The sequence below is a fragment of the Salvelinus sp. IW2-2015 genome, linkage group LG14 (assembly GCF_002910315.2).
Source record: "Salvelinus sp. IW2-2015 linkage group LG14, ASM291031v2, whole genome shotgun sequence".
NCBI lineage: Eukaryota > Metazoa > Chordata > Actinopteri > Salmoniformes > Salmonidae > Salvelinus > Salvelinus sp. IW2-2015.
This window is the reverse complement of record NC_036854.1, coordinates 8,490,627-8,505,830: the sequence shown is the minus strand read 5'-3', so window position 1 is coordinate 8,505,830 and position 15,204 is coordinate 8,490,627. Positions and strand designations below refer to the sequence as shown.

At 43.4% G+C, this 15,204-nt stretch overlaps 1 protein-coding gene across 1 annotated transcript in view; it reads left to right on the top strand.

Moving 5' to 3' along the window:
- The window catches only part of LOC111972652 (utrophin-like), a 153,884-nt gene that overhangs the window by 29,041 nt on the left and 109,639 nt on the right, over positions 1-15,204 (top strand). Inside the window, 2 exon segments of the mRNA XM_070446762.1 lie at positions 7,915-8,052; positions 8,483-8,587. Of these exon segments, the coding sequence (XP_070302863.1) occupies positions 7,915-8,052; positions 8,483-8,587 (243 nt within the window).

Genomic DNA, 15,204 nt, shown 5'->3' with positions numbered 1-15,204 from the left:
TAAAGGCTGGCATCCTATGATGTGCCACGTTGAAAGTCACTGAGCTTTCAGTAAGCCATTCTACTGCCAATGTTTTGACTTGGAGATTGCAAAGCTGTGCGCTCCATTTTGTACACCTGTGAGCAACGGGTGTGGCTGAAATAGCTGAATCCACTAATTTTGAAGGGGCGTCCACATACTCTTGTGTATATATAGTGTATATAAACACCTGACACGTCGCCCTCTCCTCTTTTCCCTCTTTCCTCCCCTTCTCTCTCTCACCCTGTCACCTTATCTTTATCTCTCCCTCTCTTCTCCCCTCCTCTTCTCTCTCTCTAGTCGTTGGAGTGTGTGTTGCGCCACCCAGGTGACAACAGGACACAGATCAGGGAGTTGGGTCAGACCCTGATAGATGGGGGCATCCTGGACGAACTTATCTCAGAGAGACTAAGACCTTCAACTCCTGCTACGATCAGCTCAGCCACCAGGGCTGTGTGTGTCTGTGGTGTGTGTGTGTGTGGTGTGTGTGTGTGTGTTGTGTGTGTGGGTGTGTGTGTGTGTGTGTGTGTGTTGTGTGGTGTGGGATGAGAAAAACAACAGTCTTTGTACATAGCCATCAAGTGGCTGTCTGTCTCTTTCTGCATCTTTGTTTGTGGAAACAACATGCCTCGTCGATCCTCGACAACAAACTTGTTTTTCTATTTTTGAATTGTGTATATGGTAGTAGAAATAAAATCAAATCTAATGTGTATTCGTCACATGCTCCTATTAACACAGGCGTAGACTAACAGTGATATGCTTACTCATATTACAGTACCAGTCAAAAGTTTGAACACACCTACTCATTCAGGTAGCCTAAGTGGTCTAGAGCGTTGGGCCAGTAACTGAAAGGTTGCTAGATCGAATCCCCGAGCTACAAGGTAAAAATCTGTCGTTCTGCCCCTGACAAGGCAGTTAACCCACTGTTCCTAGACTGTCACTGTAAATAAGAATTTGTTCTTAACTGACTTGCTTAGTTAAATAAAGGTTAAAATAAAAAAATCCAGGGTTTTTTCTTTATTTGTACTATTTCTTACATTGTAGCATAATAGTGAAGACATAAAAACTGTGAAATTAACACATAAGAATCATGTAGTAACCAAAAAAAGTGTGTAACCAAATCAAAATATATTTTATATTTGAGATTCTAAAGTAGCCACCCTTTGCCTTGATGACAGCTTTGCACACTCTTGGCATTTCTCTCAACCAGCTTCATGAGGTAGTCACCTGGAATGCATTTCAATTAACAGGTGTGCCTTGTTAACAGTTAATTTGTGGAATTTCTGTCCTTAATGCGTTTGAGCCAATCAGTTATGTTGTGACAAGTAGCGGTTGTATACAGAAGATAGCCCTGTTTGGTAAAATAGCAAGAACAGCTCAAATAAACAAATAAAAACCACAGTCCATCATTACTTTTAAAGACATGAAGGTCAGTCATGTGGAAAATTTCAAGAATTTTGAAATTTCTTCAAGTGCAGTCGCAAAACCATCAAGCGCTACGAGGAAACTGCTCTCATGAGGACCACCACAAGGAGAGGAAGACTCAGTTACCCTGCTGCAGAGGATAAGTTCATTAGAATTACCAGCCTCAGAAATTGCATCCCAAATAAATGCTTCACGGGGTTCAAGTAACAGACACATCTCAACATCAACTGTTCAGAGGAGACTGCGTGAATCAGGCCTTCATGACGAATTGCTGGCAAAGAAACCACTACTAAAGGACACCAATAAAGAGAAGAGACAGGCCCAGAAACACAAGCAATGGACTATAGACCAGTGGAAATCTGTCCTTTGGTCTGATGAGCCAATTTTGAGATTTTTGGTTCCAACTGCCGTGTCTTTGTGAGGTGAATGGATGATCTCCGCATGTGTGGTTCCCACCGTGAAGCATGGAGGAGGAGGGTTGATGGTTCTTTTCTTGGTGACACTGTCAGTGATTTATTTAGAATTCAAGGCACACTTCACCAGCATGGCTACCACAGCATTCTGTAGCGATACGCCATCCATCTGTTTGTGCTTAGTGGGACTGTAATTTGCTTTTCAAACAGGACAATGACCCAACACACCTCCAGGCTGTGTAAGGGCTATTTGAGTGATGGAGTGCTGCATAAGAAGACCTGCCTCCACAATCACCCGACCTCAACCCAATTGAGATGTTGGGATGGTGTGGACCGCAGAGTGAAGGAACGGCAGCCAACAAGTGTTCAGAATATGTGGGAACTTCTTTAAGACTGTTGGGAAAAGCATTCCAGGTGAAGCTGGTTGAGAGAATGCCAAGAGTGGCAAAGCTGTCATCAAGGCAAAGGGTGGCTACTTTGACGATTTGTTTAATACTTTTTTGGTTATTACATGATTCCATATGTGTTATTTCATAGTTTGATGTCTTCACTATTATTACAATGCAGAAAATATAAAAAATAAAGAAAAAACCCTTGAATGAGTAGGTGTGTCCAAACTTTTGACTGGTACTGTATGTCATGAACATATTCAGCATTATGTCGTTCTCTATATTTTTCTAGGCTGTTAAACAAGCAGATAAGTAATATGTTGGTAATGTACTTGTCTATATATTATAGATATTGACTTAATGTTGATATTACCCATCTAGGCTGTGAACCGTCAGATCAGTCTAGAGCAGCAACTGGCCACTCTGAAGGAGAATGAGCAGGTTTCCAGGCTCTGGAGGAGTCACTGACCCAGCTAGACCACACACTCACCTCCCTACCTCACCGACCGCATTAGACGCCTTCCAGCTACCGCAAGAGGCGCAGGTACACACATACAGACAGACAGATACACAGCACACACACACACAAACTCATCCTTCTGTCTGACGACTACATGTACACCTCCCACAAACACATTGTAGCGAATGCCAACAATTACTTCTTGGATGTCAGTTTAACCCCTGACCTCAACTCGTCTCCATCCTTTGCAGACCATCGGGGCAGAGATTGCGGCCCATGAGGTGACAGTGGAGGAGCTGAGGAGTAGGAGACGTGGGTAATATGCCTCCTGCCACCCCAGAGGGCAAGGCTGCTCGCAGTGGAACCATGTTGGACCTGCTGCAGGTACTGACCCCTAGTGGACAGGGGGTGAAATTGTTCTCATTAAAGCCTGTAGGGATAACATAGGAGTATGGATTTATTGAAAATGTTGTTTGTCTCTGCAATTATTCTGGTTGGTCATTAGTGCTGTCTCTTCCGTCTTCAGCGGAAGCTGCGAGATTCCACTAAGTACCAGTTGTTCCAGAAGCCTGCTAACTTTGAGCAGCGCATGCTGGACTGTAAGAGGGTTCTAGATGGAGCCAAGGAAGAGCTGCCACATTCTAGACATCAGGGAGGTGGAACCCAACAGATCCAGGCCCACCTCATTGGCTGTTATGGTGAGACCTAGAACTAAAACACTTTGAGAAGTCTCTCACAGGTGTGCATGTACATGCGCGCGCACACACGCACGCACGCACGCACACATTCTCCCTCACACTCCCTATCTGTCTCCTTAACCTTTCAGAAACTGTATAAGGTTCTGAGTTGAGGTGAAGTTAGAGGTGGAGACAGTGATAAGACAGGAAGACAGATCGTCCCAGAAACAACAGACTGACAACCCCAGAGGCATGGATGAACAACTGACAGCACTTTAAATGCTCTACAAACGACCTGGGAGCACAGGTAAAACACACAGAAGTGACTATAGTAGTTTAACCTTAGGACATAACAGTCTGGTCTTCTCACTTGTCAGCTGTGCCATCATGAATAGTTGCGTTCTTAAAATAAACAAGATACTTCAACCTAATTTCAAAATGATGAGATATCGTCATTTTGACCAACCAAACAGCGAGCCCATCGTCTCTTCTTCTCTCTCCAGGTGACAGAGGGGAAAGCAGGACCTGGAGAAGGCTCTGTCTTTGTCTCTGAACTACATAAGGACAGCGCCGCTCTACAGGACTGGCTGACCACCAACCAGACCCTGCGTGCAGCCAGAAAAATCCTCTGGAGACATGCCTGCTGATATAGATGCTGAGAGCGCCTGGGCCAACGTGAGTCACGTGTGTGTGTTGAGATGTGTGTTCACGGGCTGGCTGATAGTTAGTTTGTTGAAATGTTTATTTGCTTTTGGGTCTTGTGTAGAGTGTGGGTGTGCAGAGGATTTGTGTTACGTTTGTATAACGTGTGTGTGTGCTCCCCCCAGGCATGCTGAAGGAGTCGGAGCATCGAAGGCAGACCTGGCTGTGCTGATGGAGACCAGCCGCTGGGCTGCAGGGGCTGGTGGAGGGAGAGCGGGAGGGCCCTCTGGAAGACAGCTGGTGTGGCCTTAACGAAGGTCTGGGGACAGGTCCGCACCTGGTCCGAGGACTGGCTGAGCACCGTTCTGGTGGGTTCACACTTCACATCATCATAGAACAGAATATAGAGAGGTAATCCGATCTAAAGGAATGGTTGAGTAAAGTAATGTGTACATGACAGCAAAAACATCATGTCAGAAGGGACATTTGGAGTAATTCCTGCATCTTGCCTCAGCACTCCGTTTCTCTAGAGAGAAATCAAGTCATTCACTAGAGAAATCAAGTCATTCAACTAGAGAAATCAAGTCATTCACTAGAGAAATCAAGTCATTCACTAGAGAATCAAGTCATTCACTAGAGAAATCAAGTCATTCACTAGAGAAATCCAAGTCATCACTAGAGAAATCAAGTAATTCACTAGAGAAAGCAAGTCATTCACTAGAGAAATCGGAGATATCAAGTCAAGAACTATGTGGGATGCTGCCTGAAGGGAGTTGGAGTTGTCATTAGCAAATATTCAACCTAGTTCAATGCAGACACATGGTAATTAACTTACAATGATCCTAATCCATTGCGCCATTTTGTTGCGGCATAGAGATGGATCAGAGAGGAAGAGGCGAAGCGAGAGTCTGTCCAAAATAAGCCCAATGCGTTTCAATGGGTTATTTTGACCTAAGCTTATCACCTTGCCTTCCCGCCTTTGGAGAACAACTTCCATTGTTAGAGCATAGACATGAGCATCTCGCATTATATACAGATCTCTGGACTGAACACTTTTACGTCTGTTACGTTAGGTTAGATACACACAGACCGCCTTAGACCGCATGAAGGAGCAATGTACACAAACACAACGACGAGAGGGACAGTTCGTGAAAAGATACCTTATTTTACTTTTGAAGAAGTAGTAAAATGATTTTGTCAGACAGCTCTGCAGCATACTTAGGCAGATTAGCTAAATAGGATGACTAAGACAGTACTTTATGGAGAAACAGAAGTTAACATTACATGGCCTGGCTAGCTGACTGCTACTGCCTGAGAGGAGATCATTTTAAGGAATAAAAAAAGAATAAGGTAATCAAATAAAAATGAAGTAATATACACAACTGAAATATTTGGTTATTTTATAGTCATTTCCTATTTATCTATTGATGTTTATCCATGTGGACCTGACCGAGACAATGGAATATTTTAAATGTTTTGTCAATTGAATTTCACTATTTTTTAGCTTAGGGAATTTCCATTAAAAAGCTCAAAAGTATGATGACGTCATTATTTCATGATACAATTTCATGTTTTAAATTATCAAAACCGAAATCGATTTTTTAATAATCGCACCAAAACGGAACCGACCTCAAATTCGAATCGCTCAGCACTCCATCTTTCTACCTCCGTTCCCTACAGAGCCACCAGAACGAGGTGGAGATCTTTGATGAGAACCTGGCCCAATCAGCACCTGGCTGTACCAGACCCAGATCCACCTGGATGAGACGGAGAGACTGCCCACAGTGGAGAGGAATAGTAGTTAAGGTGATAGAGACTGCCCACAGTGGAGAGGAGGTAGTAGTTAAGTGATAGAGACAGAGAGACTGCCACAGTGGAGTGTGAGATGGTAGTTAAGGTGATAGAGACGGCCCACAGTGGAGAGGGAGACAGTAGTTATGGTGATAGAGACTGCCCACAGTGGAGAGGAGATAGTAGTTAAGGTGATAGTGACGGCCCACAGTGGAGAGGGAGATAGTAGTTAAGGTGATAGAAACTGCTCACAGTGGAGAGGGAGATAGTAGTTAAGGTGATAGAGACTGCCCACAGTGGAGAGGGAGGTAGTAGTTAAGTGGATAGAGACAGAGAGACTCCACAGGGAGTGTGAGATGGTAGTTAAGGTGATAGAGACGGCCCACCAGTGGAGAGGGAGATAGTAGTTAAGGTGATAGAAACTGCCCACAGTGGGAGAGGAGATAGTAGTTAAGGTGATAGAGACGGCCCACAGTGGAAGAGGGAGACCAGTAGTTAAGGTGATAGAGACAGCCCACAGTGGAGAGGGAGATAGTAGTTAAGGTGATAGACTGCCCACAGTGCGAGAGGGAGATAGTAGTTAAGGTGATAGAGACAGAGAGACTGCCCACACTGGAGAGACAGGAGAGGACAGGAAGGGAGACGGTAGGAGAGAGAGAGAGGAGAGAAATGAGAGGAGGGGAAGGGAGATGGTAGGAGAGAGAGAGAGGAAAGGGGAGAGGGGAAGGGAGATGGTAGGAGAGGGAGAGGAAAGGAGAGGAGGGGAAGGGAGACGGTAGGAGAGAGAGAGGAAAGGAGAGGAGGGGAAGGGAGACGGTAGGAGAGAGAAGAGGAGAGGATGAAAGCATGGGGAGGGAACTGAAGGATGGAAAATTCAATATTGGTTGATTACAATTGAATTTTTATTAGAGCCTATTACCAGAGTTTAGGAATATAATTAGCCTGGGGAAAAATAATTTGGAAGTAATAGCTATTGATGAACCTGTTATGTATAAATAGTTTGATTGATGTGTGTGTAGACCCTGCTAGAGGAGCTGGATGACATCACTCTGAGAGTGGACAGTGTGAGAGACCAGGCCATCATCCTAATGACCAGTAGAGGTCCTGCCGCAGAGACGTAGTAGAACCCAAACTGGCTGAACTCAACCGGCAACTTTCACAAGGTCTCCCAATGCATCCAAAGCTGCCAAGGTACAAATACCCTCACAACACTGTTTCACTGTGTTACAACACAACTGTCTAGAGCTTTATCATGCAAACTGTAGATAGATACGTACAGTGGGGTAATTCTCTCTCTTTTGTTTCTGATACCCAGATGTCCACCACTCTGGAGCCTTGGGACTGTGGATATGATTCAGCAACAACAAATCTCTCAGATTCCTCACCAGATCTCTCAGCTCCAACAGGACCAGATTGCTGAGCTCCAGCAGAGCCAGTCAGAGGAGGCCCTGAGCTCCAGCCTGATGCAGACCTTTGAGGGGAACTAGAGCAACACTCAGGCCCTTGAGACCAGCAGGACCCCGCACACACCCTGGATGATGACAAGGTATATACTTGTACACACCACACACACACACACACACACACAACACCACACACACACACACACACACACACACACACACCCACCACACACAACACACACACACACACACACACACACACAAAGTGGTTAAGTTTATGACTGGTCAAACAAAGAACACAAAGTGCTGTAAGCTGTATACAGTGTCACAGACAAACAAGGGTGTGATTGGGCAGTCTGTCCTCAGAGTGTGTTATCAGGGACTTATTATTGTGTAATGCGGCTGAACAAATCACACCAGCCCAGACCAGGGTCAATGTCAGTCAGGAAGCAGAGTGTTTTTCTTACTCCTGTCTGTCGACCCTCGGCTCTCTGGAAAAGGACATCATTTAGGATTCTTCAAGCTATTTTTGGTTCGGATTCACAGTTTAATTAATTTTTTGTTTTTGATTATGGGCGTAATGTTCATTTTCTAACCCTGGAAAACCCTAGTTCAGTTGTTTGATTGGTTTTGATTGAAAGGGAGTCTTTGTTTCCATGACAATGTTCACTGTGACCCTGTGTGTTGACCGGTCAGATGGATGAGGAGAAGGCTGGCATGGAGGACCTGCTGAGGAGAGGAGAGGAGGTGCTGCTCCAGACTGCAGACGAGGGCCAGAGGGAGGGGCTGAGACTCCGGCTGCTCCGGCTGCAGGCGCAGTACACCACTCAGAGGGTGAGAGAGAATGATACACAATCTCTACACTAACTCAACAATCATGTAACATTTATATCCTAACACTGTAACCATACAATAATAGCATTAACAACAATACATCACACAGATTGAGGGAGTAAGAATAAAAACCCATTTAATTTACCAACTACATGTGAGAGACGGCATAGATACTCAATAATAAGATAAAGTGCATTGCAGCATTTCAGATGTAAATGTATTCCTGTCTCGTAGTATAGTAGAGATCTGTTTTAAGATCTGGAGGACCGGTGGCCTTGGCCATGTTATGCAGGCTCTCTGTTTGCGATTAATTACGCACAGTATGGCCTTGTCTGGTGTGTGCGTGTTTGTGTGTGTGTGTGTGTGTGTGTGAGTGGGTTTGTAATTGTGTTTGTGTTTGTGTGTCTAAATTCCTATCTTGTCTCTACAGGAGTTTAGGGTGCTGAGAGTGAGACAGGTGGAGGTCTCCATAGACGACGACTCTTCTTCAAACAGCTTCACAGAGCAGAGAGACAGACAGGACCTGACTGCAGAGGTGAGTCACATTCTATACTGAACAAAAATATAAACGCAACATGTAAAGTGTTTCTCCCATGTTTTATGAGCTGAAATAAAAGATCCCAGAAATTTTCCATACGCATGTTTACTTCCCTGTTAGTGAGAATTTCTCTTTTGCCAAGATAATCCATCCACCTGATAGGTGTGGCATATCAAGAAGCTGATTAAACAGCATGATCATTACACAGGGTGCACCTTGTGCTGGGGACAATAAAAGACCACTCTAAAGTTTTGAGGGAGCGTGCAATTGGCATGCTGACTGCAGGAATGTCCACCAGAGCTGTTGGCAGGGAATTTAATGTTAATTCTCTACAATACGCTGCCTCCAACGTCATTTTTGATTTTTGGCAGTATGTCCAATAGAGGTCGACCGATTATGATTTTTCAACGCCGATACCGATTATTGGAGGGCCCAAAAAAATCCGATACCGATTAATCGGACAGTTTTTAAAATGTATTTGTAATAATGACAATTACAACAATACTGAATGAACACTTATTTTAACTTAATATAATACATCAATAAAATCAATTTAGCCTCAAATAAATAATGAAACATGTTCAATTTGGTTTAAATAATGGGCAAAAACAAAGTGTTGGAGAGAAGTAAAAGTTGCCAATAATGTTGCTATGTAAGAAAGCAAAGTTTAAGTTCCTTGCTCAGACATGAGACATATGAAAGCTGGTGGTTCCTGTTTAACATGAGTCTTCAATTGCCAGGTTAAGAAGTTTTAGGTTTGTAGTTATTATTAGGAATTATAAGGACTATTTCTCTCGTATACCCATTTGTATTCAGTAACTGTACTATTGGATGTTCTTATAAGGCACTTTAGTAATTCCAGATGTAACAGTATCTTCCATCCCTCTCCTCGCCCTACTGGCTCGACCGACGGAACACGAACCGAAACACGCCCACCTACCGACAGCCAGTTCACCCATGGCAAGCAACGGATAACTACTCAAGCATTCAGAGCGAGTGACGATATTGAAATGCTATTACCGCGCGCACCCCGGCTAACTCTGCCTAGCCATTTCACATCGCGTATAACCCAGCCTAATCTCGGGATTATAGCCTTGAAGCACACAGCGAAGCAGCTCTGGCCAAATACGCAGGAAAAGGTTGCTGTTTGAATGAAGCTTACGAGCCTGCTGGTGCTACCATCGCTCAGTCAGACTGCTCTGTCAAATCATAGACTTAGTTATAACATAATAACACACAGAAATACGAGCCTTAGGTCATTAATATGGTCGAATCCGAAACTTCATCTCAAAAACAAAACGTTTATTCTTTCAGTTGAAATACGGAACCGTTCCGTATTTTATCTAACGGGTGGCATCCATAAGTCTAAATATTCCTGTTACCATTGCACAACCTTCAATGTTATGTCATAATTACGTAAATTCTGGCAAATTAGGCGGCCCAAACTCGTTGCGAGTACATTCGACTTCTGCGCTGCAATTGAACGCAAGAGATGTGACACCATTTCACCTGGTTAATATTGCCTGCTAACCTGGATTTCTTTTAGCTAAATATGCAGGTTTAAAAAAATATAATACTTCTGTGTATTGATTTTAAGAAAGGCATCGCTGTTTATGGTTAAGTACACATTGGAGCAATGATACGCACCGCATCGATTATATGCAACGCAGGACACGCTAGATAAACCAGTAATATCATCAACCATGTGTCGTTAACTAGTGATTATGATTGATTGATTGATTGTTTTTTATAAGATAGTTTAATGCTAGCTAGCAACTTACCTTTGCTTCTACTGCATTCGCGTAACAGGCAGGCTCCTCGTGGATTGCAATGTAATCAGGTGGTTAGAGCGTTGGACTAGTTAACTGTAAGGTTGCAAGATTGAATCCCCCGAGCTGACAAGGTAAAAATCTGTCGTTCTGCCCTGAACGAGGCAGTTAACCCACCCACTAGGCCGTCATTGAAAATAAGAATATGTTCTTAACTCACTTGCCTAGTTAAATAAAGATTAAATAAAGGTGAAAAAAAAAGATAATATGCCAAATCGGTGTCCAAAAATACCGATTTCCGATTGTTATGAAAACTTGAAATCGGCCCAATTAATCGGCCATTCCGATTAATCGGTCATCTCTAATGTCCAACCAGCTTCACAACTGCAGACCATGTGTAACTCCACCAGTCCAGGACCTCCACATCCGGCTTCTTCAACTGCGGGATGTGAGACAAGCCACCCGATGATGAAAATGTGGGTTTGCACAACAGAAGAATTTCTGCACAAACTGTCAAAAACCGTTTCAGGAAAGATCATCTGTATGCTCGTCGTTCTCACCAGGGTCTTGACCTGACTGCAGTTCAACGTCTTAACCGACTTTATGAGGCAAATGCTCACTTCGATGGCCACTGTGCTCTTCACGGATGAATGCCCCATGGTGGCTGTGGGGTTGTGGTATGGGCAGCATAAGCTACAGACAATGAACACAATTGCATTTTATCAATGAAATTAAATGCACAGAGATACCGTGACGAGATCCTGAGGCCCATTGTCGTGCCATTCATCCGCTGCCATCACCTCATGTTTCAGCATGATAATACACGGCCCCATGTCGCAAGGATCTGAACACAATTCCTGGAAGCTGAAAATGTCCTAGTTCTTCCATGGCCTGCATACTCACCAGACATGTCACCCTTTGAGCATGTTTGGGATGCTCTGATCGATGTGTACGACAGCGTGTTACCGTTATCTCTTCAGATCTTTTCCCTCCTCTCCTTGTATTCATTAATGCTGTTCAACTGTATGGATGCAGATTTTATCTATTGTATCTCAGGAATTATTTAAGAAGTAGAGGGCGTAAGAAAGGACAAGATAACTTGGAACCACGCTGTTCGTACAAACATCGATCCAGATGTTGACCATCGCGCGGAAAAAGCATACTTAGTTCGGCCAAACATGCACAGGAGCTCCAAATAGAGATGATAGTGGGTGACATTGGATACTGGTGAAAGTTGATGTCAGGTCGACTACTAATCCCGGAGACGATACTAGGCACATTTTTCAGCTTCCCAGGAATTGTGTTCAGATCCTGCCGACATGGCGTGTATTATCATGCTGAAACATGAGGTGATGTGCAGCGGATGAATGCACGACAATGGGCCTCAGGATCTCGTCACGGATTCTCTGTGCATTTAAATTTCCATGTGATAAAAATGCAATTGTGTTCATTGTCTGTAGCTTATGCCTGCCCATACCACAACCCCACAGCCACCATGGGGCATTCATCCGTGAAGAGCACAGTGGCCATCGAGAGGTGAGCATTTGCCCTATAAGTCGGTTAAGACGTTGAACTGCAGTCAGTCAAGACCCTGGTGAGAACGACGAGCATACAGATGATCTTTCCTGAAACGGTTTTGACAGTTTGTGCAGAAATTCTTCTGTTGTGCAAACCCACATTTCATCATCGGTGGCTTGTCTCGAGGCCATCCCGCAGTTGAAGAAGCCGGATGTGGAGGTCCTGGACTGTGAGTTACACATGGTCTGCAGTTGTGAAGCTGGTTGGACATTAAGAGATCGACCGATTAATCGGAATGGCCGATTAATTAGGGCCGATTTCAAGTTTTCATAACAATCGGAAATCGGTATTTTTGGACACCGATTTGGGCAATATATCTTTTTTTTACACCTTTATTTAATCTTTATTTAACTAGGCAAGTGAGTTAAGAACAAATTCTTATTTCAATGACGGCCTAGTGGTGTTAACTGCCTCGTTCAGGGGCAGAACGACAGATTTTACCTTGTTCAGCTCGGGGATTCAATCTTGCAACCTTACATTAACTAGTCCAACGCTCTAACCACCTGATTACATTTGCAATCCACGAGGAGGCCTGCCTGTTACGCGAATGCAGTAGAAGCAAAGGTAAGTTGCTAGCTAGCATTAAACTTATCTTATAAAAAACAATCAATCAATCAATCATAATCACTAGTTAACGACACATGGTTGATGATATTACTGGTTTATCTAGCGTGTCCTGCGTTGCATATAATCGATGTCGGTGCGTATCATTGCTCCAATGTGTACTTAACCATAAACAGCGATGCCTTTCTTAAAATCAATACACAGAGTATATATGTAAACCCTGGATATTTAGCGTAAAGAAATCCGGTTAAGCAGCAATAGTTAACCAGGGTTGAAAAACTTGTGTCACATCTCTTGCTGTCATTGCACCGCGACGATCAGTGTATACGCAACAGTTGGGCGCCATAATTGCTCAGAATCTTTACGTCAATTATGACATAACATTGAAGTGTGGTGCAAGTGTATACAGGAATATATTATAGACTTATGATGCCACCGACGTTAGATAAAATATACGGAACGGCTTGCGTATTTCACGAAAGAATAAACGTTTATGTTTTTAGATGCATGTTTCCGAGATTCGGACCCATTATTAATGACCTAAGGCTCGTATTGTATTTTATTCTGTGTTTATAACATGTATCATAACTATGCTCTATGATTTCGACGAGAGCAGTCCTGTACCTGAGCGGATGCGTACGGCCACCAGCAGCTCGTACAAAGCATTCATTCTCAAAACAGCACTTTCCCTTGCGTTTATGCAGAGAGCTCTCGCTGTGCTTCAAGGCTATCAAGCTCTCCCGAGATAGGCTTGTTAAACGTATGTGAAATAGCTAAGCAAGTTGCGGTGTAGCGCGCTAATCACATTCACAACCGCACTAGCTCTAGAGCTTAGGAGTAGTTATTCCCTTGCCTCGCTCGAGGCTAACGCTGCTTAGGGTGGCTGTTGTCGTTGTGTTCTGGTTCGAGCACAGGTTACGAGAGTGATGGGAGGGCTGGCCAAGCTATACGTCCTGGGCATTTACTATAGCTGGCCTATAAGAACATCAATAGTCTCAAAGGTATATGAATACAAATGGTATAGAGAGAAATAGTCTTATAGCATCGCTCTACTAATAACTATAACTAAAACTTTACGGTGGAACCTATTGAAGACTCATGTTTAATAAAGAACACCACTTTATGATGTTCTCATGTTCTGAGCAAGGAACTTAACCTTTAGCTTTCTTACATAGCACATATTGACTTTTAATTTCTTGTCTCCAAATTGTTTTGATTTTGAACACTGACATTTTAAATTAGTTATATATTTGAGCTAAATTGATTTATTGGATGGTATTATTTAAGTTAAATAAGTGTTCATTCAGTATTGTTGTAAATTGTCATTATTACAAATATCCATTTTAAAAACTGTCCGATAATTGGTAATACGCATTCTTTTGGGCCCTCCAATATCCCGGTATCGCGTTGAAAAAATCATAATGGGTTCCGACCTCTATTGGACATACTGCCACAAAATCAAAAAATGGACGTTGGAGGCAGGTATTTTGGACGAATTAAAATTGAAATCCTGCCAACAGCTCTGGTGGACATTCCTGCATCAGCAATGCCAATTGCACGCTCCTTCAAAACTTTAGAGAGTGGTTTTTATTGCCCTCAGACAAGGTGGCATCCTCTGTAACTGATCATGCATGTTTAAATGCAGCTTCTGTAATGCCACAGCGCTATCAGGTTGGATGGATTATATTGGCAAAGAGAATTCTCCACTACAGCGGAGATAAGACATCGCGTATGAGAATAATTTATGCGATTTTTATCTTCAGCTCATAAACAAATGGAGCCACATTTAACATGTCGTTCTTATCTATTTTTGTTCAGTATAGAATGTGATGCACTTGGCCAGTCAGTCCTGTCCTGCTCTCTGCTCTGTGAAGACTGTTGAGACCAGAGTCGTCGCTTAGGAGACCTCCACCTGTCACTCTATCAGTCAACCTCTTAGAGACATCTGTAGAGACAAGATAGGCAATTTAGACACACTAACACACACCTACAATTACAAACACACAACACACCCACACACACACAAAACGGCATCACAGACAAGGCGCATACTGTGCGATAATTAATCTGCCACCAACAGTAGAGCTGCCATCAAGCTGTGCCACGGCACCGTCCTCCAGATCTTAAAAAGATCTCTACTACTACGAAGACAGGAATAGATTTAAATCTGAATGCTGTGCAATTGCACTTTATCTTAAATTATTGAGTAATCTATGCGCGTCTCTTCTCACATGTGATGTTGTAATTAACTGGGTTTTTAATTTCTTTATCTCCCTCAAATTTGTTGTGATGTATCTTTGTTTTATGGCTATTTATTGGTAAGGTTACAGTGTTAGGATATGAAATAGTTACTGATTGTTGAGCTTGTGTAGCCGATTGTGTATCAATTCCCTTCGTCAACCCTGCATGTGTACTGCGCACTGCCAGCCGGAGCAGCGAGTCTCAAGACCTCCCCGTCTGGCCTCGTCCTGCGTCTGGCGAGCAGCCTGCCTTCTCCTTCTCAGCAGTCTCCATTGCAGCCTCTTTCTCCACTCCTCTGAGCGGTCCATACACACAGCGGAACCAGTGAAGATTTGTATGGACAACAAAGACCCCCTTTCATCAAAACCACATCAAACAACTGAACTAGGGTTTTCCAGGTATTGCAAAATGAACATTAGCCCTATAATCAAAAACAAAAATTAATTAAACTGTGACATCCTG